This window comes from Macaca thibetana, chromosome 6, assembly GCF_024542745.1.
Source record: "Macaca thibetana thibetana isolate TM-01 chromosome 6, ASM2454274v1, whole genome shotgun sequence".
Classification (NCBI taxonomy): domain Eukaryota; kingdom Metazoa; phylum Chordata; class Mammalia; order Primates; family Cercopithecidae; genus Macaca; species Macaca thibetana.
In genome coordinates this window covers 26,844,971-26,871,278 of record NC_065583.1, presented here as the reverse complement: position 1 = coordinate 26,871,278, position 26,308 = coordinate 26,844,971, and the positions used below count along the sequence as shown (strand labels likewise).

Here is a 26,308-nt window from a genome sequence, read left to right as displayed (position 1 = left end):
CTGTCTCAAGAGTGGCAAAGGTGGAAGAAATCTGCGTATAAGTGGATCCATGCATTTCAAACCCATGTTGTTCAAGACTTCACTATAGATGGGTTGACCCGTGATGGCTCATTAAGGAAGGTTAAATGCTCAAAAGTTAATAAATGGTTAAAAGCTCAAGTTTTATCATTGGACACGTTTCTGCCATTAAATAGTCTTATGACCCTGGATGAGTCTCCTAATCTCTGTAAGCCTCAGTATCCTCTGTAAAACCCTCTGAGAGTTAATGCAGAGTTAATCAGTCCCATGGATATAAGTTAAAGACCTGTAACTGGGCCTCCTTGTTTGATACTCTGTGAGAGGGTGGATCTTGGCTGACAGAACGAATCAGAGGGACCCCTCCTAACCTTATGGTGGGGCTGCTGTGGGGTACCTGGTGACAGTATTTTTTGTGGTTTCTGTAGCTCCAGCCCCTCAGAAGGGACGCCTACAGTTGGCAGCTATGGCTGTACCCCTCAGTCATTGCCCAAGTTCCAACATCCTTCCCATGAACTGCTCAAGGAAAATGGCTTCACACAACACGTCTACCATAAGTATCGTAGGCGCTGCCTTAATGGTAAGAAGTGAGGGGGGCAGGGGACGATCCTCTGGGCCCCTTATTTAGACCCAGAGTGTAAGGGTTGGGGGATATGGGGATAGGTGACTTTTTTCTCTGACTTCAGAGCAAAAAAAGATGTGACATTATAGCGAGAAGGACTGAAGTTAGACTTGGGCCAGGTAGTTTTAAGCTGTAGGAAGCTAGGGGAATATGGCACTCACAACATTTGTGTTCCTTGATCTTCCTCTATTATTAAAACTGTCGGCCGGGCGCGGTGGCTCAAGCCTGTAATCCCAGCACTTTGGGAGGCCGAGACGGGCGGATCACGAGGTCAGGAGATCGAGACCATCCTGGCTAACACAGTGAAACCCCGTCTCTACTAAAAAAATACAAAAAACTAGCCGGGCGAGGTGGCGGGCGCCTGTAGTCCCAGCTACTCGGGAGGCTGAGGCAGGAGAATGGCGGGAACCTGGGAGGCGGAGCTTGCAGTGAGCTGAGACCCGGCCACAGCACTCCAGCCTGGGCGACAGAGCGAGACTCCGTCTCAAAAAAAAAAAAAACAAACAAAAAAAACTGTCAATTAAGTATTTCTGTATCTCTGACAAGACTACTGACTCAGCCATTGTCAGGTCTAGTCCACTGTCCATCACAAACGGGTATGTAAGAGGTGGCATATGCTCTCTAGAACAAAGGTTGCCAAATTGTAGTTTGTGAGTCAAATCCAGCCAGTAGTCTGTTTTCATATGGCTTTGGAGCTAAGGACAGTTTCTACATTTTTAAGGGGTTGTAAGAAAAAAAGATTTGTGACAGAGACTATATGTCATCTATAAAGCCTGAAATATTTGTTCTCTGTCCCTTTACAGAAGTAGTTTGCTGATCCCCCCTGCAGATGATAGTGTAAGGAAAGAGCCTGTCTAGATGCTCTTGTCTGTCCCCCCTCTTTTAGCATTCTGATTGGTTTTGTGCATCTTTACAGCCAACCTATCTTGTCACCTGTAGTTAGTACTCATTCATCTCCTTTCATTCAACAAAACATGGCTGCTAAATTCTTGATTCATCCACTTCACTTCTCTCTTTCCTACTTTGTGTGTAATAACAGCTTTATTGTGATATAATTTACATATGATGCAACATACCTAAAGTATGCAATGTAATAGCTCTAAGTATATTCATATAGTTGTGTGCCCATCACCAGAATCAATTTTAGAACATTTTCATTACCCCCCAAAATGCTATGTCCCTTACCACTCATACTCATTATACATGCAAACTACTCCCCACCCCCAAAATCCTACCAGTCCTATGAAACTACTAATCTACTTTCTGCCTCTAAGGATTTGCCTATTCTGGACACTTCACATAAATTATACTGTATGTAGTCCTTTGTTACTGGCTTCTTCCCCTTAGTATATTTGGTATACTGACAAATACACAGCAAGGTTCATGTCATAGCATGCAGCAGTACTTTATTCTTTTTATTGCCAAATTGTATTCCATCATATGGATGTATCACATTTTGTGTATCCATTCATCAGTTGTTTGGCATTTGGGTTGTTTCTACTTTTTGTCTGTTGTGAATAATGCTACTGGGCATATTCACATACGGGTTTCCCGTAGACATAGCTTCTCCTTTATTTTGGATGAAAGAGTATTATTTCTGGGTCATGGGGTAACCATGTTTAACCCTTTGACAAAATTAAACACTGTTTTCCAAAGTGGAAATTTTGGAATTTTATATTGAAATATAAATTTTTATATTGAAACATAAAATTTTCATTTTATATTTCTAAAAGCAGTATGTGAGGCTTCTGGTTTTTCACATCCTTCCAACACTTGTTATTGTTTGTCTATTTTTATTTACTTTTATTAATATTTATTTTTGAGACAGGATTTTGCTCTGTCACCCAGGCTGGAATGCAGTGACTCAATTATAGTTCACTGCAGTCTCGAATTACTGGACTCAAGCAATCCTCCTGCCTCAGCCTCCTGAGTAGCTGGGACTACAGGCATGTGCTACCATACCTATCTAATTACTGAAAGTTTTCTGTAGAGACAGCGGTCTCACTATGTTGACCACGGTGGTCTTGAACTCCTGGCCTTACGCAGTCCTCCCTCCTCAGCCTCACAAAGTGCTGGAATTACAGACGTGAGCAACCTTGCCCAGCCAAGATCCTTTTTTAACTGGATTGTTTTCCTAATTATTAAGTTGTAGGAATTCCTTTATCAGATACATAATTTGCAAATATTTTCTCTGATTCTATGGGTTATCTTTTCACTTTTTTGATGCACAAAAATTTTTCATTTTAATGATACTTATTTTCTGTTTTGTTGCTCGTGCTTTTGGTGTTGTGTATTTTTTGATATTACTGTTATGTACTTGTGAATATTGTAGGACTCTTTAGGTAAATATTGGTAATGAGCCAAATACAGTTTGTTAGAATTTCCAGACAATTTGTTCATGCCTTGTCTTGTCTCGATGGCACTTGAAAGCAGTACCAGTTGAGGTGAAGAGCTAGACTGCCAGCCTGGTTCAGAAGCTGCTGCCACCTGCTTCTGGAAAAGTACAGGCCCAGCTCCCAGCATCAGGGCCTGTTGCAGAGTGGTTAGTGCTCAATAAACATCTGCTGAATGACTGAGTGGCAGATGATGAGTGAGGGAATTTGGAGGTACAAGAGAAAGGACCAAGTCTTAAGTTCCAGAATCCTTTGTCCCTGAAGCAAGGACAGCCTGAACCTGAGACATGTCTTTCCTCCTTTCCCATCAGAGCGGAAACGCTTGGGCATTGGCCAGTCTCAGGAGATGAACACACTCTTCCGCTTCTGGTCCTTCTTCCTCCGAGATCACTTCAACAAAAAGATGTATGAGGAGTTCAAGCAGCTGGCTCTGGAGGACGCCAAAGAAGGCTACAGGTGAGCAGGTTTGGGGTGGGGGACTTTGGCTGGTGCTTAGGGATGGTATGGGATCCCTAGTTGGTCTGCTTCCAGAACTGTAGTTGGAAATTCCTTGCATGTGTATTTTCATTCATGTACTTGATGAAAAGTTTGTTTTTAAATGAGCAGTATATTCACATGGTTCAAATTTCAAACAGTTTAAAAGGTTATGTAATGAAGAGTCATCTCATCCCTGTCGCCCACCCATCTGGTGTCTTTCCCCACAGGCAACCAGTATTAGAATCTTGTGGGTCCTTTATAAAGGACCCTGTGTAAGTAAGTAGGTATCTGTGTAATCTTCCATGCCACTACCACTCCTTTTGTTTACATAAAAGCTGGCCTATGTTATAATATTTTCTGCACCTTGCATTTGTTTTTGTTTAATACTATATTTTGGAGATCATTCTATATCTGTACATAATTAACTTTTCTTGTTCTTTTTTTATAGGCTGTAACATGGTCTTATACTATATGGATGTACCATGATTTATTTAGTCAGTCTGCTATTAATAGATACTTAGGTTGTTTCCAATATTTTGCTATTAAAAAAATCTTAAGAGTCCTTTTTTCGGCCGGGCGCGGTGGCTCAAGCCTGTAATCCCAGCACTTTGGGAGGCCGAGACGGGCGGATCACGAGGTCGGGAGATCGAGACCATCCTGGCTAACACAGTGAAACCCCGTCTCTACTAAAAATACAAAAACTTAGCCGGGCGAGGTGGCAGGCGCCTATAGTCCCAGCTACTCGGGAGGCTGAGGCAGGAGAATGGCGTGAACCCGGGAGGCGGAGCTTGCAGTGAGCTGAGATCCGGCCACTGCACTCCAGCCTGGGTGACAGAGCAAGACTCCGTCTCAAAAAAAAAAAAAGAGTCCTTTTTTCCTGGCTGGGTGGCTCACGCCTATAATCCCTGCGCTTTGGGAGGCCAAGGCAGAAGGATCACTTGAGCCCAGCCTGGGCTCAAGTGGTCATTCTGCCATAGCAAGACCCTGTATCTGTTAAATTAAAAAAAAAAAAAAAAAAAAGACCTCCCCATGCCCCCACCCCTTCCCTGATTTTCAATGTAAAATGTGCTGTCTGTAAACTACTTGAAAAAAGACAAGTTTGGAAAGCTGATGAAAACATCCATCATTCCAGAGACAGCAAGTGTTATTCTGCCATTAAGCTTCCTAGTTTCTTCTTGGCATATTTAATGTGTTTAGCTCACCCTGTAAAGTTTGTGCTCTTCCAGACTTTGTATGCATGTGTAGTTGTATAATATACCTGTTTGTTTACAAAAATGGACTCACGGGATCATTCTACGTCTAACATGCTCAAACATGTCTTTTCCATTTGATAATATATTGTAAGCATTCTTCAGTATCCTTAAGTATACATTTATACTATTAATTTCTAATAGCTTTTATTACCCTATTGTGTAGATTTACTATGATTTTTCTTGCATCTCTCTTCGTTGACATTTGTATTTTGCTTAATAATGCTGCTGTAAACAGTTTTGTACATCTGTTAAGATCTAAATCTGGGCTGGGTGCGGTGGCTCACACCTTTAATCCCAGCACTTTGGTAGGGCGACGCAGGCGGATCACTCGAGGTCAGGAGTTTGGGACCAGCCTGGCCAACATGGTGAAGCCCCGACTCTACTAAAAATACAAAAATCAGCTGGGTGTGGTGGCACATGCCTGTAGTCCCAGCTACATGGAAAGCTGAGCCAGGAGAATGGCTTGAACCCGGGAGGCAGAGGTTGCAGTGAGTCAAGATCGTGCCACTGCACTCCAGCCTGGGTGACCGAGCAATACTTTGTCTCAAAAAAACAAAAGATCTAAGTCTGCAGTTTTGGCCATTTCCTTGGCATGTATCTTTTTTTTGGAGACGAGTCTCGCTCTGTCGCCCAGGCTGGAGTACAGTGGCACAATCTTGGCTCACTGCAACCTCCGCCTCCCGGATTCAAGCGATTCTTCTGCCTCAGCCTCCCTAGTAGCTGAGATTACAGGCACCCTCCACCACACCTGCTAATTTTTGTATTTTAGTAGAGATGGGGTTTCACCATGTTGGCCAGGCTGGTCTCGAACTCCGGTCCTCAAGTGATCTGAGTGCCTCGGCCTCCCAAAGTGCTGGGATTATAGACGTGAGCCACTGTGCCTGGCTGCATGTGTTCCTTGAAGTGAAATTTCTGAGTCAGATAAATGAACAGACCTACTAATTGGCATGGTTAAATGGCTTTGCAGAGTTCTTATACCAGAGATTGGCCAACTTCTTCTGGAAAGAGTCAGTAAATACTTTAGGCTTTGTTGGCCATAAGGTCTTTGTCGTAACTACTCAACTCCGTTCACTCTGTTACTGTAGCAGAAAGCAACCACAGACATTTCGTAAAAGAATAGGAGTAAACAAATGTCAGTGGCAGGGGGCTGTGTTCGTTGACCCCAGGAAAGCTCTGAACATTTTATGCTGGACCTACTTAGACTAGCATTCTTAAAGTGTATATGCTGTTTTTTCAATACAGAAATAACACATTGTTTAAACTGTTTCATAGTTCGTCTGTTATACAGGCACATTTCCCATTTTACAGATGAAGAAACTGTGCCCTGATTTCACTGGCTTGTGTTCTACAGATATGGTTTGGAGTGCCTTTTTCGATACTACAGTTATGGCCTGGAAAAGAAGTTCCGGCTGGACATATTCAAGGATTTTCAGGAGGAAACGATGAAGGACTATGAAGCTGGTAAGAGCCAGAGTTGGATCTGAGTAAGGCTTGGTCGTGTAGGCCTCCTCTTCCCCAGTTCTACCTGGATCTTTCTGTGTTTACACAACACCTCCCTCTCCTCTGAGCGTCTTTATCCTCAGCAGCTCAGCTTTTATGTACCTCTCCCTACAGGCCAACTGTATGGGCTGGAGAAGTTCTGGGCCTTCTTGAAATATTCCAAAGCCAAAAATTTGGACATTGACCCCAAACTGCAAGAATACCTCGGCAAATTCCGACGTCTTGAAGACTTCCGAGTAGATGTAAGTGAAACTCTTTCTCTCACCCTACTTGTCCTGGAAAGAAAACTGGACCAGGAATCAGGATACTTGGATTCTGGTCCAGCTGTGCCCCTAGCCGAGGAACCCCTCTCCCTGCTTCCCACAATTTGGGCTTTAGTTTTTTTCACCTTTAAAATGGAGAGTGGCCAATGAAGGCTAGTTGGAGATAGTTGTATGGTTGCTCCTGCTTTCCCCTTCTGTGGTACCATCATAATGCTCTCTCTCTCCTGTCTCACCACCCTCCTTGCTATTGTGCCCAAGTTAGCCACTACTAGTTGGTCAGGATGGGTATCCAAGATACACACATTTGTTCTTTTTGGAAAAGGCCAATTCCAACCCCAGTTTATAAATTAATGCCCAGGTCTCTATGTTCTTGGAGCAGCACCTCAACGGTGACATCCAGTGGCAGGGCTGGGTTATTACTGCTGGGTATATGAAGGGAAGATGGAGTGATTTAATTGATTCAGCAGATACTGATTGGATGTCTCTGTGCTCAGTGCTTTGGAGATAAGGGAAAGAGACTCAGTTTTTCCTTCTGAGAGTTTATAATGTAGTAGAGATGTCTGTTTGTCTTATTCCCTTCAAACCTTTTAGCAAAAGGGCAAATGTAAGTAAATGACAGTACTAGCCCTTACATTTTGTATTAGTCTGTTCTCACTCTGCTAATAAAGACATACCCGAGAGTGGGTAATTTATAAGGGAAAGAGGTTTAATTGACTCACAGTTCTGCAGGGCTGGGGAGGCCTCAGGAAACTTAAAATCTTGGCGAAAGGGGAAGCACATACATCCTTCTTCACATGGTGGCAGCAAGGAGAAGTGCAGAGCAAAGAGGGGTAAAAGCCCACCCCCCCTTTTTTTTTGAGATAGAGTCTTGCTCTGTCACCCAGGCTGGAGTGCAGTGGCACGATCTCGGCTCACTGCAACCTCTGCCTCCTGGGTTCAAGTGATTCTCCTGCTTTAGCCTCCTGAGTAGCTGGAATTACAGGCACACACCACCACACCCGGCTAATTTTTGTATTTTTGGTAGAGATGGGGTTTCACCATGTTGGCCAGGCTGGTCTCGAACTCCTGACCTCGTGATCCACCCACCTCGGCCTCCCAAAGTGCTGGGATTACAGGTGTGAGCCACTGCGCCCAGCCCAAAAGCCCCTTATAAAACCATCAGATCTTGTGAGAACTCACTCATTATCATGAGAACAAGATGGGGGAAACTGCCCCCATGATGCAATTATCTCCACCTGTTTTCTCACACAACATGTGGGGATTATGGGAACTACTATTCAAGATCTAGATTTGGGTGGAGACACAGCCAAACCATATCACATTTATTATTTTAAAACTGCCATTTATTGGGTGTTTATTATGTACCAGTTACTTTATGTTGACCTTATTTAATTCTTATGTGGTGATGCAGACAGGACTTATTAGACAGGTTAACTGAGGTTTGTGGCCATCCAGTGACATAATGGCAGAACCACTCAGGTCTCTCAATATAAAGACAAACCTGTTTTCTTTCATTCTTAAGCATTTCCACCCTTGGGGAGGAGAAGGAAGGGGGGGAGCAGGGTACAAGTTACAAAGAACCCTTGTGATAAGTAGACCTATTAGGGTGGAACAAGGACTCAGTTTTGGTTACCAAAATGGGAAGGAAACATCTGTCTTCGGGGTTATAGGACCTTTGTTAGTGCTAAGGCCAGGCTAGAGCATGGTCTGAGTCTTAGTTCAGGATCCTCTGGACATTGAAGAGAATGAGGTGATCCTCAGAAGGATCTGGGCCTTCTGAGCTGAGACATCGCAGCATACTGCATGCCACATTCCACATTTCTGAGCAAGAGATCCCTTCTTGGAAGGGAAGCAGAAATGAGGTTGGCTAAAAGCCTGGCCTTTTGGGGCAGATAGACCTAAATTTTATCTTTATCAGTTACCAGCTGTGAGACCCTGGGGAAGTTACTTTTTCTGCTTCAGTTTTCTCATCTATAAAATCGGATGTCCGTGGGTCCACATCAAAGGGTGATGCTGACTCCATGAGAGAATGTGCATAAAACAGCACAAGGTGTGGCATGGAGAAACACTTAATAACTGATAATTTATTTTTAAGGTTAAACCCATTCATTATCTATATTTGGAGGTAGAAAGTAGGAAGTGTCTAGACAGGCCTGGCAAGGAAGAGGGCGTAGATAGTGCCTCCGATCACCTGTGACTCCTTCCTCTGTTGCAGCCCCCCATGGGTGAGGAGGGCAACCACAAGCGACACTCAGTGGTAGCAGGAGGTGGCGGCGGTGAGGGCAGGAAGCGGTGCCCCTCCCAGTCTTCCAGCAGGTCTGCTGCAGTGATCAGCCAACCCCCTACACCACCCACCGGCCAGCCCGTCCGGGAAGATGCCAAATGGACAAGCCAGCACTCGAACACACAGACTTTGGGAAAGTGAAAAGCTCCTTAGCCCTGGGGCTTGAGGGGGGAAAGGGGTAGGGTGGGTAAGAGTCCATGGGGGTGCCCAGTCCCAGGAGAGGGGACAATGAAGGGACAGGCCTGGAGTTACTAGGACAGGCCTTTGTGCTGAGTAGCAATGTGTACACCATTTGGGCTATCAGAGGTACCCCTGGGCAGGAGCCTCTACATCCCCTTCCCCCTCCTCTCTCCATGACTCTTGACGTCCTAGCTTCTTCTAAGGGGGGAGGGAAAGGGGGGAAATTTTTATATATATATATACATATATATATATCAAGTTTTAAATTATTGATAGTTCATCTGGATTACCAAAATCACTCTGCAGCCCTGCCCGCGGCTAGTAGGCTGCAACCCTGGTCCCCACCCCTAACCTCCTCCTGCTCCCCCTCAAGCCAACTATGCAGCCCACAAGAGGGCCCTGCGGGCCCCCCATTGCCCAGCACTGTCCCGTAGAAGGCTCTGGCGGCACCTCTGGGCCCCAGGAGCATCAGCCCCTTGATCATCTGGGGTTTGTCATCACCATGTTTTCTCCCTGCTGTCCCCACCCTGCCCTTCTGCCATCTTCTGGGAGAAGGAAACCAAAGGATCTAAAACTGGGGTTTGGGGGAAGGTTTCAGCCTCTCCCCACTCCCTTTGCCCCACACCCTTTACTCCCCAGCCCAGAGAGACGCTGCTTTTACCAGGAAAGACTATTGAAAGATGATTTATTTTATTTTTCTCTGACCTTTCCATCCTCGAGAAAATGGGGAAAAAAAAAAAAAGACAAAAAGCAACCATAAAAGACCAAAAAAAAAAAAAAAATCAGATAAACCCCCACCTAATCCACAGAAAGTGATGTCTTTCCCCTCCCCTTGGAATTTTTGTTTTGTTTTTGGAAATAATATTTTTTAAAAAGTTGCCTTATTGTGGAGCGGGAATCTGAAATACCCAAATGCCTGTTTTCCTCGGTGGAGTCAACGCGAAGAGCTCCCACCTTCTCTGGATGTGCCTGGGCTTGGACTGGCTAGAATCTTTCTCTGGACTGTTGCATGTACAGTGCCTCCATCCTGGAGGCAAGAGAGTTGGGAGTGGCTTGAATCAGAGCCGTGCCCAAGATATCCCTGCTGTTGCATCGTTTGAAGCTGACGTCCTGTGTCTGTACACTGCTGCCACTGTTGTGTCCTCGCTCTGCTTGCTGTTGCCTCACGCCAGGCCCCGTCCTGCCGTGACACCCTTCATCCTACCCTTGGAACCCCAAGGCCAAGTTTGCTTCAAACTGTTGGAGAACAGAGTTGGCCTGCATCTGGAACACACTTGTCCTCAGCTTGACCGTCTCCCCACACCCCAGAGTGGAAAGGTGAACACCTGCAGCTGAGGCTTGGAAACATTTCTTGTGTTGCCCTGAAAAATCTGAGAGACCTCAGGGAGGCTCTGTCTCTCTTAAAAGGTGGAGAAAGATGCCATTCTCTTCCTAAGGTCTGGTGGAGTCTCCCCATCTTCCATACCCTTCTGCAAGCCATCTATCTCTGCTCACTCTCCAATTGACCCGCCTGGGAACAAGGGATGAGGAGGAGTTGGGGGCTGGGGGGAATCCTGCCAGTTGGTGAAGCCCTGTGGCAGGAAGGTATATGTGGACATAGAGTATACCTGATTCTCTTCTTCAGCCACTTGACTGTTTGGGTTGGGCTGTGAATGACAATGGAATGGCTGGAGTCTGCTGTTGTCAGAAGGCAGGGAGGGTGATGAAGGACTGACCCACATGGACTGGGATGTATGTCGGGTATGGGCATGACTGCACACTCACTCTCGGTGGGATCTGGGCAACATGGAGGAGTTTATGGTCCTGTTGCTTACTTACTGCAATGTCTTTGACCCTCCTTTTCAACTGGTTCCTCTGTTGGGCCCAAAGGTTGGGAGTAGGAGACAGTATCCCAGGCTGACAAGGCCTTGCCCTTTTTAGCCTGTGCCCTTCCCCACCTTTGCCATCCCAGTGGTTGGTATGTGGGAAGCCCATCTCAGTTCTGTGACTTCATGTCTCAAACCAAGGATGAGCGTCTGGTCTCTGCTATGATGGTGGTATCTGAGGCCTTTCCCTGCCCAGTCTGGTGCCTGCCCCACATTGTACCAGACACTGGATTCCTGGATCCCCTTCTCCTTTCCTTTCTTTCCTTCAGGTCACGCAGCCCTGTACTGTATCCAGCACCACAGAAACCTCAGTGTTTTTCGTCTGCTGGTTTGGGGCACAAGGAAGCCTTAGGGTATGGGGAAAGGCTGTTATTACTTAGAGTTTACTCCCAGGCCAGGGGGCTGCCATCTTTTTCACAGACATCCCTGAAAGGAAGCCCCTTTGGGGCAGGGAGGCGAGGACTTCATCTCAACATAGGCTGGTGGTTGGTAGGGGAGCTTTTTCTTTTTTTTCTTTTTTTTCCTTTTTTTTTTTTTTTTTTTTTTTTTTTTTTTTTTTTTTTTTTTTTTTTTTTTAGGTAACATGTTAGGAGTTAATGTTGCAAAGAGTAGTTTACATCTTCACTTTCTGAAGACACTTGAATTTAGGACCGATGTATCTGTGACAAGCATGCCAGAAGTGGCAGGGGCCATCAGGGCTAACCACTTCACACCCACCATCCTCCCATGGGGATCCAAGACCTGAGATAAAGCAACAGCCTGCCCAGATCCCTCTGTTCATCCTATCCCTTCCAAGGTTGGTCCATGCCAACATAACCTCTGGGCATCAGACATCAGCAGGTCTGTGTGCCTCAGCCCTGTTAAGGGGAAGGTTTCTCCTTCGCCCTCTTCCTGCACCTGGGAGCAAAGGCACTACCAGTAGAGAAGGGCCATCCAGCCCTGCCCCAGCCTGGACCCCTGGGGCTCAGATAGAGGTGCTGAGCCCCTATGTCAAAGTTGTTAAATGTTTTTGTTTTGTTCCATTGTAGCTCTTTTTTTTTTTTTTTTTCCCTTTCCTGGTGATTGATTTTACAAAAGAAAGTAAGCTGCTTAGAAGGCCCTGGAAGGGAAGTGAGGAGGAGGGACAAGGAAGATGACTAGTTACGGAGGGTGAGGGTTGTTTTTTTGCCAAAAAAGTCTGGGTAGAGTGATCTGAATTATCTGGCACCCTCCTGAATGGAACCCCAGAGTACCTCCTGTGTGGAAGGGTCCCTGGATTTTCCCTAACACCCACCCTCTCCCCCTTCAGCCATGCTGATGGCAGAGAAGATAAGAACTTGGAGCCCATTTCTCACTGGAGAGGAAAACTTGTCATCTGGCTTTGCGGAGAAGGTTCCACCTTACGCTCGTAGTACATTATCTTTACTATGTGCTAGGATATCATATTTAAAAGGACAAAAAAAATGTAAAATACTTGAATGAGCTTGTATTATAACATTAATATTATTGAGAGTATCTGCTTTCCAGGCTGAAGTGATTCATTCATTATTCTAGTCCTGCTTTAGTCCTTTGTAATTTGTGGTAATTATGCTTTTCTTTTTAATACAAAAAAATGTATAAAAATAAACACTTGAAAAGGCAAAATACCGGCTGGTCTTCCATCTAGGGTACTGTTATTTGGTGTGAAGGATGGGTTTCTGGTAGGGTTCCCCCAGATCCGGAGGAACCCTGCACTTAGTGTGCACATGAAACCTCAGCAGGGGCTCTGCCATTGGGCTTTGAGGAGTCTGCCTAAGGCAGGGGCTTCTGCAAGCCTTGAATTCATGTCCACCCTGTGTCTTAAGTGAGACGTGACAGTCATAGCCAGTGCCACAAAACAGTCCAGCATAATGCCAGGATTTCAGTGCACTTGTCAGCTTCCAAGTTTTCCATCCCCTGGCTGTGGCCTGCATTGTGTTGAGACAGCCAGGAAGAAAAAGGTTGATGAGGCTCCTTATGGAGGGTTGCCACAACCCCTCTATGAACAGACTTTTCCCCGGGGTGAAGGAGGAATGATCCAGCACCGTGTGGCCGTACGGAATCCTGGTCAGCCCCTGAACCCTGAGATGTGATGCTGGGGAGGGATGGAACAATAAGTCCCCCATTCCCTGTGTAAATTACAAAACTAAAAATTGGGCATGGCTTTACATGTTCATCTGACAACTGTCTCCCATACCTGACGGGAAAATGGTTTTTCTAGAGAGTTCTTTTTCACTGTTCTTGAGGTGGGCAGGTGCTTCAGTACCACCAGTGACCTCCACAGGCCAAAGGAAAGTTTAGGAGATAGTGTCCAAGGCTGATGCAGACTGGTCCTTTGAGAACAGAAAGATGAATTAATTGAACCTTACTTTCACACATCATTAGGAATGCTCACAGAAGCTTAATTTTACAGCCTGAGCTTCCACATGTTTTGTCTGAAGTATTAGAAGTCTGGTAGTAAACACCCCCATCTAAAAAAAACCAAAACAATCCACCGGAATTCATGAAGACCAGTTTATTTTACATGCTTGCTTTCACGTTCTTTACTGGGAATTTAAGGCCTTTTTTCAGCCTTAACTTGTATACCAACCTCAAGGATTTTGTTTGATATAGAAAAGGACAGGGCTGGGCCCTTCTGCCAAGGACTGATCACCTGCCTTCCAAAAGGAAGAGGGAATGACAGCCTTTTGTCTTTCTAGGCCCCTTACAGTACCTCAAAATCTGAAGGCCTTAAAGGGAAAAAAAAGCATATCTGTTCTTTCTCCTTATCTCCTACCCTTCTCTTTAAGCATACTGAAGATGGACTTTTTTCCAAATGTTTATTTGTAGGAAGAGGTGATGGGTGCAGGCCAGTAGCTGAGAACTTACAGCTTTGATGCACCAGGAGCTGTATTCAAGCTGAGGGCACAAGCCTCCTAGGGAGGGAGCCAGGTCCACCAAGGCCAGAGACAGGCAGGCGAGACTGGAAAGCCAGGGAGATGCTGTCTGGTAAGTGCTTAGCTGGCCTATTGGGCAAGTCCTCTGGGGTTCTAGAGCTGATAGGAAGAAGGAGTTCATTTTGATAGTCCTGCCTGGAGACTTGGACCTGTCTGATGATAAGGTATTTTATAAAGCTACAGTGGATGTTTTTCTTAAGAGAACTGAAAGTTGGAAAAGGTGCAAATATATATAAGAATTTAGTAAAATGATAATGGTGGTCTTTCAAATCAAAGAGTGATCTTTAAATTGTTCTTGGGAACCACAGGGTTTCTGGCCATGTCTGGCAGCTGAGGGGAGGCCAGGATGGGGACTTCAACCCAAGCAGCTGTGGTTTTTGCTTTTGATAAGGTTCCTGGTAAAAATCGTTTTGAATAAACGTTGCTGAGAAAGTGGTAAAGCATTCGGGGCAGAAAGGATTTTGCCCTTTGCTCCGCCATGTTTTTCCAGGCTCTTTCTTCAGGGAGAAAGAGGGTTCTAACCTCTGGTCCTCATTCAGATGGGCTAATTAGGGGTCTCGGGTGTCCCCAAAGGGCAGCAATTTTGATCCTTCCCCTTGTGGGTAAAAGGGATTTTCACAGTTTCTCAGCAGTTGGTTTTTGGTTTCCACATAAGGCTAAAGGTGTTAAAGTTTGGTCTGTACCTCTTTGCTTTTAATCCAGGGAGGAGCTCCTGGATTTCCCCACCCCCCCCCACAGAGGGAGACCTTTTGTTTGCAGTGTGCCGGAGTTAAAATGGGGCCTTTACCACTCCCTCAGTGTTTGGTGTGTGTATGTTTGTGTGTGTGTTGGGTGAAGTGGCGACTGGCATCTGGTATGCCGTGAATTGAGACCTATAACGGTTTGCCAGGGTGTCTTGGCCCTCGCCTGAGGTAAGGTATGTGAAAACCTTTTGGGGCAGGAAGGGGTAAAGCAATACCTGGCCCTCCCACCCCCTGGTCCCAGAAGAAGCTCTCCCTGGAGCCAGGCAGCCTCCAGTCCCCCTCCTTTCAGCTTTGTCATTTTCTGCATCCTGCCCAGGCCACAAAGGAGTTATCTGGGGCTGAACCCCTCTCCTTCCACAGCAGAGGACCAGGGGTCTCCTCCCTCTGACCAGCCTCCAGTCTGGGGAGCTGTGTTTTCCTTTTTCTTAAGCTAACTCCTGATCCCATTGAGGGACATCAAGGGCAGTAGTTTGGAGGAAGCCTCATCCTTAGCCCTGCTTTTCTGGGAAGCCCACCTTCCCTCTACCCTGGTGGCACCATCATTTGGGATGTGGCCGAAGGAGGCAAATTGTTAGGAGCAATCAGGAAGCCGCATCTGTATCCCATGGCTGAGGGACAGCCAGGATGACACTTAGGCTCTCTCTCACTGCATCCTCTTTGGGGAGTCTGGGATGCTCTCAGAGAGCGGGGTGAAGCCCAGCAGGAGGACATGTCTCTCGTAGGCCTTGGTCTGCTTGAACATGATGTCAGTCCCATGGAGGTGGTCCAGCACACCCAGCACACCATAGCACTGGTTGAACCTAGAAGAAAGAAGACGGTGCTGCAGTGCCAATGCTGGAGGCCTCTGTGCAGATCCCATTTCATTTGTGCCAGCCTCACACATTTCTCAGCCCTCCTACCCCACACCTGTCACAACCATCCTGACCATCTGCATCAGAATAAGCTGGGGAGTTGCTACAAATGCACCTTCTGGGGGGCACTCCAAACCTGCAATTTGCAGTATCTGCAGTCTTCCTTTGAAAAGCTTGCTGTGTGATTCTAATGCCCACTGTCTGAGGATCTCTAGCAGAACTAGGCTTTTTCGGGCATGAGATCACCAGCATCAAAATCCCCTGGAACACTTACTAAAATGCAGGTGTCCAGGCCCTGCTCCCCCAGATACCTTAGTTCAGCATATTTGGAGTGGAATCCAAGAGCCTAAATTTTAAACAAGCATCTCAGGTGATTCTGGTATAGGAGGTTTGTAGACTACACTTGAAAAAGTCTGGGGCTTTCAGACAGTATATGACTTCCTTGTGATTGCACGCAGGAGTTTTATGCATATGTGTACTTTTCTAAAGAGAATGTCCAGAGCTTATTCAAAGGGCCCAGAGCCCAAATAAAGGTTTAAAATCCCCAGTTGGAGGAGGACCCAATTTCAGAAGGAAAAGAGTAAGGTCATCCCAGTGTGGTTATTATTTTCCCGACCATCAGACCTCTTCCCCAACTAGCACTCACGTGTAAACTGAGACACCAGTCTGCTTCTGTCTGCTATCAGAAGCTTAAGGAGGAAGGGTGATGGTTATTGCCCAGGGACCCATTGTGGGGAGAGGGTCCTTACTTGAGATGGTGGTAGTCGTGGAATTCAGGCGAAGGCAGGAAAGGAAGGTGGTAGCCACAGTGGGAGATGGTGGTGATGATGAGGGCCAAGGAAAACCACATGGTGATGGAGGACAAGTGGGAGCCCATTACTAATGGGCCCACTATCGCAGGTAGCATGTTGGAGACCTGCAAGGGGAGGGATGATTGAAGGCAGGGCCCAGGGAGATGAAGGGACTTAGTTGGGTGTACACTTAGCCCCAAGGTGTTACCAGTGGCAAACTTCATTGACCCAGATCTGGAGAAGGTGAGAATTTCAGGACTTTGATTTGTTGAAGGCATTCACCTTTGTAACTTGGGACAAATTACGCAGTTTGAGCCTCAATTTTCTTGTTAGCAAAATTAAGATTAAAAAGGTTGTTGGAGGAGCCAGGTGTGGTGGTTCATGCCTGTAATCCCAGCAATTTGGGAGGCAGAGGTGGGAGGATTGCTTGAGGTCAGAGGTTCCAGCCAGCCTGGGCAAAATAGCAGGATCCTGACTCTACAAAAAATTTAAAAATTAGCCAGATGTGGCCAGGTGCGGTGGCTCACTCCTATAATCCCAGAATTTTGGGAGGCCAAGGCGGGTGGATCACGAGGTCAGGAGTTTAAGACCAGCCTGACCAATGTGGTGAAACCCTGTCTCTACTAAAAATACAAAAATTAGCCAAGGGTGGTGGCACACGCCTGTAATCCCAGCTACTCGGCAGGCTGAGACAGGAGAATCGCTTGAACCCAGGAGGCGGGGGGTTGCAGTGAGCCGAGATCACGCCATTGCGCTCCAGCCTAGATGACATAGTGAGACTCTATCTAAAAAAAAAAAAAAAAAAAAAAGAAAAAGCCAGATGTAGTGGTATACACCTGTGGTCTCAGCTATTTGGAAGACTGAAGCTAAAGGATCACATGCGCCCAGGAGTTGGAGGCTGCAGTGAGCTATGATCACACCATTGCACTCCAACCTGGGTGACAGAGCAAGACCCTGTCTCAAAAAGAAAAAAAAAAAAAAGTTGTTGGGATGATTAAATGAGACAACTGTGTTAGGCACTTAACATAGCCTGGCATATGGAAGGCTGACAATAAATGGTAGCTATTTTTAAAAGGGAAGTAAAAGGGCCGGTGTGGTCTAAGTTCTCTGCAGAAGAGCTTCAGGAAGGTGGTTAGGGCCGTCTGCCCTTTGCTATGGGGAGAGTGGAGCTCTACTCACCACATGCTCTATAGGATGGGCATAGAGAGAGATCACGCCAATGGGAGCTGTCCACTCATGGTGTTTCTTGTGGATTTTCTTGTAGAATGTTGGGTGGTGAAGGAGCCTGGGGAAATAGTTAATAGTTAATAACCTGCTGATTCCTCTTTCTCCCTCCCCGACCAGTCCATGAGAAGCCAAAAATAGGAACTAGGGGTTACATCCATGGAGCAAAGTTAAAAACACCCAGACCTGCTTCAAATTTCAACCCCAGCCCTTATACTGCATAGTTTGGGAGTGGGTTGCTTTGCCCGTCTACCCCAGTTGTATTTGCTATAAAATGGGATGCTGCCCAGAAAGGATTGAATAAGGAAATGGATGGGAAGCGCCCTGGCCCCCACACAATCGGAGAGGCCTTTTCTCTTCTGGACAATTATTCCTCACTTGTCCCAAGTTGTCAGTTATGAGACAACTGTTAGTCTTCCTGTTAACCGTTTAATGGGAGACTTGAGGCCAGGGAGTATTTTATTGGCCTACACTCAATTCAGAAGCCTGTTTCCTTTTATTTTTTTTTCTTTGAGACAAGGTCTTGCTCTGTCGCCCAGGCTGGAGTGCAATGGTGTGATCACAGCTCACTACAGCCTTGACCCCCCGGGCTCATGTGATCCTCCCACCTCAATCTTCCGAGTAGCCGGGACTACAAGTACACACCACCATGCCTGGCTAATTTTTTTAAAATTTTTTTGTAGAGACGGGGTCTCCTGACATTCCCCAGGCTAGTCTCAAACTCCTGGGCTCAAGTGATCCGCCCACCTCAGCCTCCCAAAGTGCCAGGATTACAAGCGTGAGTCACTGCACCTGGCCTCAGTTTCCTTGTTGATCAGTGAGCCCTAGACAGGGTGAGGAGACAGCTGTGCCTCAGGCAGGGACTGCTCACCGGTGTGAATAGTAGAACAAGACTTCCTCAATCAGCGTGAAGATGGCCAGCTCCAGGAGGAACCAGTGGAAGGTGGGTAGCTCACGGCGGCAGGGGTCTCCCCACCATTTGAGGAAGGGATAGAGGAAGACCACCATGGGGAAAGATACCATGCACTGGTTGAAAAGAACTGTGCGGATAGACTGGCGCAGTTTCACAGGATCCACCTGCCCAAGGGAAGGGAGGAGATGGACAAGAGTGTGAGAAGTAGGCTCCACCGTGACCTGCTTACAGGAGGCCCTCACTCCGGTTGGATTCTGGGAGAGATGTTGGGACACAGCCAGTAGCTCCTGACTGCAACCCAGCTCCGGGCCTGGAAACGTTGCAGAATAAGGCCCTGGCTGCTAGGCAGGTGAGTAATACCCCTGTCCTTGGAAACTTCAGCAGCCTTCAGTCTGTGCTGGAACCTGCCTTCTTCCTAGTTCTGCACATTCTCACCACTGCCCTCCCCATTTCTCTGGCCAGGCCCCATGTATTTACAGGTAACTTGGGTAGCCTCCATGGTGCTTGGAGAAGGCTGTGACTTTCTGAGTGACACCCCATTTCAGCCGTTTAGCCCCTCTTTGTCAGAGAACCTTGTCCATGATTGGATGCAGAGATCAAGGTCATCTGCCTCCTCACATGGTCCAGCCTCACTGCAGTAGGCCCAGAGCAAAGAAGCAGGTAAGCCAAGGAGCTGCTTATTCAGCTTCTTGACCAACTTCCTGGTTTTCAGAGTGATGCTGTGAAGATGGGGGCCTGCCCAAACATTTCCACCACGGTCCACTGTACAGAGCTAGCCCCAAGTGTCCAAATTCCATTTGGCCTCAATACTACATCCAGTATTTTCCCCCAGAATCAGCAACTCTCTGACCCTTCCTTTTGTTAGATCTCTGGGGCTCCAGGGAACAGTCCTGTGACCACAGAAAGTTCCTGGATGCTGATGAACTTGTTTGGTTAGAAAGGATTTCTCCAAGTACCCTCTGTGAGCTGGTGGGATTTCTGCCCCAAAGCGAGACAGGGGCTCAGAACGGTCCCCAGCTTGAGGCCTGCCTGTTCCTCCAGCCTTTCCAGGCACTGCATGCATTAACTGATTTCAGAATTCACTCTTTGTTTACTTCCATCCCATTGTGAGACCAGGTCTCGCCAGCCTGTTGTGAGAGGACATGTTAGGTGAGGCCATTACACCTTCTGGAAACCTTGACCCACAGGTGGGGTATCACATGTGTCTATTCATTTGTTTATTTAACTGATATTTATTGAGCACCCACTATGTAGCACTCAGTGTTCTGGGTGTTGAAAATAAAGCAATGAGCAAAACAAAGATTCCTGCCCCCATGGAATTTATATTCCAGTGAGAAAGGTAGACTAAACACAACAAATATAAAAACATATATATCAAGCTAGGCAGGGTGGTTCACACCTGTAATCCCAGCACTTTGGGAGGTGGAGGTGGGAGGATCACTTGAGGCCAGGAATTTGAGAGCAGCCTTGGCAACATAACGAAACCCCATAAAATTTTTTTTAAAAAGCTGGGTGTGGTGGTGTGCACCTGTCGTCCCAGCTATTCAGGAAGCTGGGGTGGAAGGATCATGTGAGTCCAGGAGTTTAAGGCACTCCAGCCTGCATGAGAGGGTGAGACCCAATCTCTTGGGGGGGAAAAAAAAAAAAAAAAAAGGCCAGAGGCTGTGGCTTACGCCTGTAATCCCAACACTTTGGGAAGCCAAGGTGGGCAGATCATGAGGTCAGGAAATTGAGACCATCCTGGCTAACACGGTGAAACCTCATCTCTACTAAAAATACAAAAATTTAGCTGGGCGTGGTGGCATGTGCTTGTAGTCCCAGCTACTTGGGAGGCTGAGGCAGGAGAATCACTTGAACCCGGGAGGCGTAGGTTGTAGTGAGCCACTGAGATTGTGCCACTGCACTCCAGCCTCAGTGACAGACTAAGACTTCGTCTCAAAAAAAAAAAAAAAAAAAGGGCAAAAAAGGCAGGCCGGGCACTGTGGCTCACTTTGTAATCCCAGCACTTTGGGAGGCCGAGGCAGGCAGATCACGAGGTCAGGAGTTTGAGACCAGCCTAACCAATATGGTGAAACCCTGTCTCTACTAAAAATACAAAAATTAGCTGGACATGGTAGCATGCGCCTGTAATCCCAGCTACTCAGGAGGCTGAGGCAGGAGAATCGCTTGAACCCGGCAGGCAGAGATTGCAGTGAGTCAAGATTGCTCCATTGCAGTCCAGCCTGGGTGACAGAGTGAGACTTCATCTCAAAAAAAAAAAAAGCAATAATATAGACAAGAGATGATGGTGAATTAGACAAGGGTAATAGTGATGGAAGTGACGAGAAGTGGTAAGAAGTGATTGGATTCTGAATTTGTTTCGGAAATAGAGTTAATAGAGTTCCCGGATAGATTGGATGTGGAGTATGAAGGAAAGAGAGTAGTCAAGAATGACTCCAAAGTTTTTGGCCTGAGCAACTAGAGGATTGGAATCGCCGTCCACTCAGATTGGGGAAGCTATGGGTAGTAAGTAAAGGCTTTGGCAGAACAATCAGAAATGTTCTTTTGGACATCATGAATTGGCAATTTCTATTAGTATCCATGTGGAGATGTCAAGGAGGGAGTTGGATATTTCAGCTTGGAATTCAGTAAGAGAGTTCTGGGCTAGAGAGATAAATGTGTGAGCTGTTGGCCCATGGATGGTATTTAAAGTCATGGCACTGAAGAGATAACTGGGAGAATGAATACAGAGAAGAGGACCAAGGCCAGAACCCATGGAACATTCAACACAAAGAAGTTGGAGAGAAGAGAAGGAATCAGGAAAGCGACAGTGAAGAAGTGAACAATCAGATGTGACGGGGAGCCGGGTGTGGTGGCTCATGCCTGTAATCCCAGCAGTTTGTGAGGCCAAGGTGGATGGATCAGCTGAGGTCAGGAGTTCAAGACCAGCCTGGGGAACTTGGTGAAACCCTGTCTCTACTAAAAATACAAAAAATTAGCTGGGCATGGTGGCAGGTGCCTGTAATCCTAGCTACTTGGGAGGCTGAGGCAGGAGAATTGCTTGAACCCGGGAGACAGCGGTTGCAGTGAGCCAAGATCGTGCCATTGTACTCCGCCTGGGCATCAGAGCGAGACTGTCTCTTAAAAAAAAAAAAAAAAGGGGGTACCTAGAAAGCACGTTGTCCTGGAAGCCACGTGAAAAAAATATTTCAAGGCTGAGGGAGTCAGCAGCTGTGGAAATGTCTCTGCTGCTCTAATGAAACCATATCATTGGCGAACTTGCCAAAAGAAATGTTGCTAGAGCCTTTTTCTAGGTGTGACACCTGATTTGGAGGTTTGTAAAGAAAATGAGACAATACTTTTGTGATTAGGAGAGATGCAGGCTGAAGGATTTAGGGGTCAAGTTTTATGATGTCTCAAACTTACTTTCAAATAGGAAAAATGTATAGATGCATATATATTTATATTTTTCTATATAAAGCAAAAATAAAATGTTTAAAATTGGTGAATCTAAGTGATATGTAAATGCATAATTCTTACATTATTTTTCAACTTTCTGTATGTATTTTTAACGTTTTTCATAATTACAAAATGTTGGGGAAAAGAGTAGACAGATGGCCGGGCGTGGTGGCTCACGCCTTTTATCCCAGCACTTTGGGAGTCTGAGGCTAGTGGATCACCTAAGGTCAGGAGTTCGAGACCAGCCTGGCGAACACGGTGAAACCCCATCTCTACTGAAAATACAAAAATTACCCAGGCGTGGTGGTACATGCCTGTAATCCCAGCTACTTGGAAGGCTGAGGCAGAATAATTGCTTGAACCCAGGAAGTAGAGTTTACAGTGAGCCAAGACTGCGGTGCCACTGCCTTCCAGCCTGGGTGACAGAGGGAGACTGTCTCAAAAAAAAACAAACAACAAAACCCAAATAAGAGTGGACAGAGAGGAACTGGAAACTATATAGATAACTCTTTTAAAGAACTTTGCTAGTTAAGGGTTGTTTTTTCTGTTGCTTTGGTTTGTGTGTTCGTGTGTGTGTGTGTGTGTGTCTGTTTTTTGTGAGACAGGGTCTCACTCTGTCACCCAGGCTGGAGTGCACTCTTTGTTTACTTCCATCCCATCTCGAGGCCAGGTCTCGCCAGCCTGTTGTGAGAGAACATATTAGGTGAGGCCATTACACCTAACTACAGCTCACTGCAGCCTCAACCTCCTACGCTCAAGCAATCCTCCCACCTCAGCCTCCCAAGTAGCTAGGACTACAGGTGTGCACCGTCACACCCAGCTAATTTTTGTATTTTTTGTAGAGACATTGTTGGGTGGGGTGTTTCGTCATGTTGCCCAGACTGGTCTCAAACGCCTAAGCTTAGGCATTCCTCCTGCCTCAGCCTTACAAAGTGGTAGGATTACAGGTGTGAACCACTCCACCTGGCCTGTTTTTTTTTCTTCTTTTCGAGTCAGTGTCTTGCTCTGTCACCCAAGTTAGAGTGTAGTGGTATGATCATAGCTCACTGTAACCTCAACCTCCTGGGCTCAAGCAGTCTTCCCGCCTCAGCTTCCCAAGTAGCTGGGACTACAGGCACATTCCACCTCGCTTGCCTAGTTAAAATTTTTTTTGTGGAGATGGGATCTCGTTCTGTCGCTTGGGCTGGTCTCGAACTCCTGGGCGCAAGTGATTCTCCTGCCTCAGACTCCCAAAGTCTGGGATTACAGGTGTGAGCCACCACACCTGGCCTGTTTTATTATTTATTTTTCTTTTTGAGTCAGGATCTCACTCTGTCACCCAGGCTGATCTCTAACTCTTGGGCTCAAGCAATTCTTCTGGCTCAGCCTCCCAAAGTCTGGAATTACAGTAGTGAGCAGCCACACTTGGTGGTTTTTTTTTTTTTTTTAAGATGGAAAAAAATTACTGCATGTTTGTAATAATCTAGAGAGGAATAATGAGAGAAAGAGAAAGAAAAGAAGATACAAGAAAGCAAAGAGAGAATTACTGCAGCCATTTCCTGGATGTAGTACACGGATAGGGGAGGAATCACCCACAGACAGGAGCAAGGAGAGTTCACCTGTGGTATGAGGTGGGCAGGCAGAGCATGTGGGTGCAGATGCTGATCACTGGCCAATGTGGTGTGCATCTATAAAACTCTTCTACTTGCTTTGGTTTTTTTTTTTTTTTTTTTTTTTTTCCTAGAGACAGTGTCTCCCTCTGTCTCCAAGGCTGGAGTGCAGTGGCACAATCATGGCTCACTTCAGCCTTGAACTCCTAGGTTCAAGTGATCCTCCTGCCTCGGCCTCCTGACTAGCTGAGACTGACACACACCACTGTGCCTGGCTAATTAAAATAAAATTTTTTTTGTAGAGACAGGGATCTCACTATGTTGCCCAGGCTGGTCTTGAACTCCTGGCATCAAGCAATCCTCCTGTCTCTGCCTCTCAAAGTGCTGAGATCACAAGCCTGAGCCACTGTGCCCCAGCCTGCTTAAATTTTCTTTTTCTTTTCCTTTTCTTTCTTTTTTTTTTTTGAGACAGAGTCTTGCTCTGTCACTCAGGCTGGAGTGCAGTGGTGCAATCTCGGCTCACTGCAACCTGTGCCTCCCAGGTTCAAGCGATTCTCCTCCAGGCATGTGCCACCACGCCCAGCTAATTTTTGTATTTTTAGCAGAGGCAGGATTTTGCCATGTTGCCCAGGCTAGTCTTGAACTCCAGAGCTCAAGTGATTTGCCCACCTTGGTCTCCCAAAGTGCTGGGATTACAGGCATGAACCACCACGCCCAGCCTTAAATTTTCTTAGTGAAATGGGAAGCAAGGCCTTCCCTCTGCCAGCGGTTAGGGGAGGAGGTGTTAGAGAGGTGTGAAGTAGCCATTCAGGCAGTGGGAGAGTAAACAGAGCAGGGATGGATCATAGGAACACCAGGTAGCATTCAGCTCCCACTTGAGGATCTGTTTCTGATGTCTTAGTTCAGGGGCCAGTCCTTCATGGAAAAAGCCAAAGATTAAATGGCCTCGTGAGTTTCTTTCCTACTTCTGTGCCCACCTGAGGGTGCACATGGTACAGAAGCACTGGACTTGGTGTCAGATGGGATGAGCCCTGGCTCTGTTTCCTAGTAGCAATCTGATCTTGAACTAGTCACTGGACATTTCTGAACCTCAGCTTCTGCAGAATGCAATGAGATCTTCCAATGTAGCTCTGTAGTCATTGTGTAGACTATAAGGTTGTACAGGCGGCAGGTAATATTCTGGAGAGCCGATTAAGAATGTGAGCCCTGAAGTCAAAAAGCCTGAGTTTGAATCGTAGTTTACCCATGTAACACCTGTTTCCTCATCTGAATAGTGAAGGTTCTTGGCCTCAGTTGAAGATGTGAGCATTAGTCAATGGTGCTACAACAGCCATGGTTGACAGATGAAGGGTTCTCGAGGACCAAGCACAGGGTTTGACACTTTAGGCTCTGATTCATGTCCTGCCAAGCTGGGCCTGGAGGAAGCCCCTGAGCCTGGCTGGCAGCTGTTGTCCCAAGCGAGGGGGATGGTAAGCCAGGCCAACAGCTCCAGTTCAGGAAGGGGCCCATTTCAAAGGAGTGGGTCAAGAGCACTGTTTGCCTTTCTGGAGTGCTAGGCTGGGGCAGAAGGACCTGAGAGCTGAGGTGGTTCACCCAGACACCTGGGCAGATTACTAAAAGATGATTGTCTTGTCTGGGAAAGAAGCCAGGATGTGGTTTGGGTGGAGCTGGGGAAAGAACCTGAGTTTCAGAATCAACTTCTTCCTTATTGTGTAAGAAAAGGCGAGCCAGACTCAGGGAACAGTGGGACCCACTTCCTGGCACTGTGCAAGTCGGAGTGCCTTGTAAGCAGGGTCTGGGCCTCACTTATGGATTTGCCCTGGTGCCTTGCATTATTGGTCAAATTGAGTATTTAGGAAGGAGGACTTGTTTAAAAGACAGCCACCGCCCATACATTCAGAATCCATACTGTCCACCTATTATAGTGGGGTTATCCATTGTTTTTGCAGCTGTCTCCCTCTCTCACAACAACAGCTGTTACCCATATTCTAGCATCCAGCCATTGCTGTCTCCATTCCTATGGGTAAAGTGGAGTTGCCTGCCTTCTCAGTGCCAGGCTGACCACAGTCCCATGGGGCACCACAAGCAGGTCCAGAGCCTGGGCCAGGAATCAGGAGACCAGAACATTGGTCTTGACTGGCTACTAGCTGAGTGACTCTGAGATTGTGGGCAAATTATTTCCTCTCTTTAACCTTCTAAACTGGGGGAGCCTTGTTGCTAATAACTTGGCTCACACTGGCCAGGTCTCTCCTGGGCCAGTGGTGAAAATTCTGAGTGTAGCTTTAGCTCTTGCTTCCTGTGCTTTGACCAGGAGAAGTTGCAATAATACTTACAGGTTCATTCTTGCCGACCTGAATTCGGTAGCGAGAGATGAAGTTAGGTTTTCCTGTTGTGTCAACCACCAGTAGAAGCCCATTGAAGCTCCAGAAGAACAGACAAGGTACTTGGATGGCACCTGAGATTGGGAAGCAGAAACAGTCAGGGCGACTTTGGGTTCTCGCAGCACATAGACTAACGGAACACACTTTTTTATGGTGACTGAGGCTTCATCCTAGACATTTCTTTGCCAGGGAGGTCTTAGGGCTTGGGACCAAGGGGTTACCTGTAGTCTTGGGTAGGAACTGGGACAGTCCACTTAAGGAGTGTCTCCATTCATTTTCTTAGCTGTAAAATGAGGACAACAACCTTCAAGGTGGTTGGTGGTTTTCATGTAAATACATATGAAAGTATGTTAAGATATATAATATACTCTAAAATAGAAATTAATTCAGGTTGACATTTGGGAGTCTGTGCCCACTGAACCCTTTATGAATTGCCAAGGAAGGAGAAGCAAAGGAAGTACTCTGTATGGTATGGGTCACAGTGAGCCCTGGGCTAGGAGTCAGTCAGGAAACGTAATCCCTGTCATCCTACTAACTGACCAGCAGAACCTCAGGTGTCATCTAGCCAGTATCTCCCCAAATGGAAAACTCAT

General features: G+C 46.6%; 2 protein-coding genes across 9 annotated transcripts in view; one reads left to right on the top strand and one right to left on the bottom strand.

Annotated features, from left to right (window-relative positions):
- Nucleotides 1-12,475, top strand: part of LARP1 (La ribonucleoprotein 1, translational regulator) — a 140,730-nt gene extending 128,255 nt beyond the window's left edge. For all 8 annotated transcript variants that reach the window (XM_050793910.1, XM_050793911.1, XM_050793908.1 and 5 more), the window contains exons 15-19: nt 444-595; nt 3,342-3,486; nt 6,112-6,221; nt 6,375-6,502; nt 8,739-12,475. In XM_050793910.1, the coding sequence (XP_050649867.1) occupies nt 444-595; nt 3,342-3,486; nt 6,112-6,221; nt 6,375-6,502; nt 8,739-8,948 (745 nt within the window). In that variant the 3' untranslated portion in view covers nt 8,949-12,475. The remainder of the gene's footprint in view (nt 1-443; nt 596-3,341; nt 3,487-6,111; nt 6,222-6,374; nt 6,503-8,738) is intronic.
- An 874-nt stretch (nt 12,476-13,349) lies between these two features.
- FAXDC2 (fatty acid hydroxylase domain containing 2) overlaps nt 13,350-26,308 on the bottom strand; it is a 31,715-nt gene continuing 18,756 nt past the window's right edge. The window contains exons 5-9 of the mRNA XM_050793947.1: nt 25,668-25,789; nt 18,266-18,471; nt 17,350-17,455; nt 16,129-16,295; nt 13,350-15,328 (exon numbers count right to left, since the gene is read on the bottom strand). Of these exons, the coding sequence (XP_050649904.1) occupies nt 15,172-15,328; nt 16,129-16,295; nt 17,350-17,455; nt 18,266-18,471; nt 25,668-25,789 (758 nt within the window). The 3' untranslated portion in view covers nt 13,350-15,171. The remainder of the gene's footprint in view (nt 15,329-16,128; nt 16,296-17,349; nt 17,456-18,265; nt 18,472-25,667; nt 25,790-26,308) is intronic.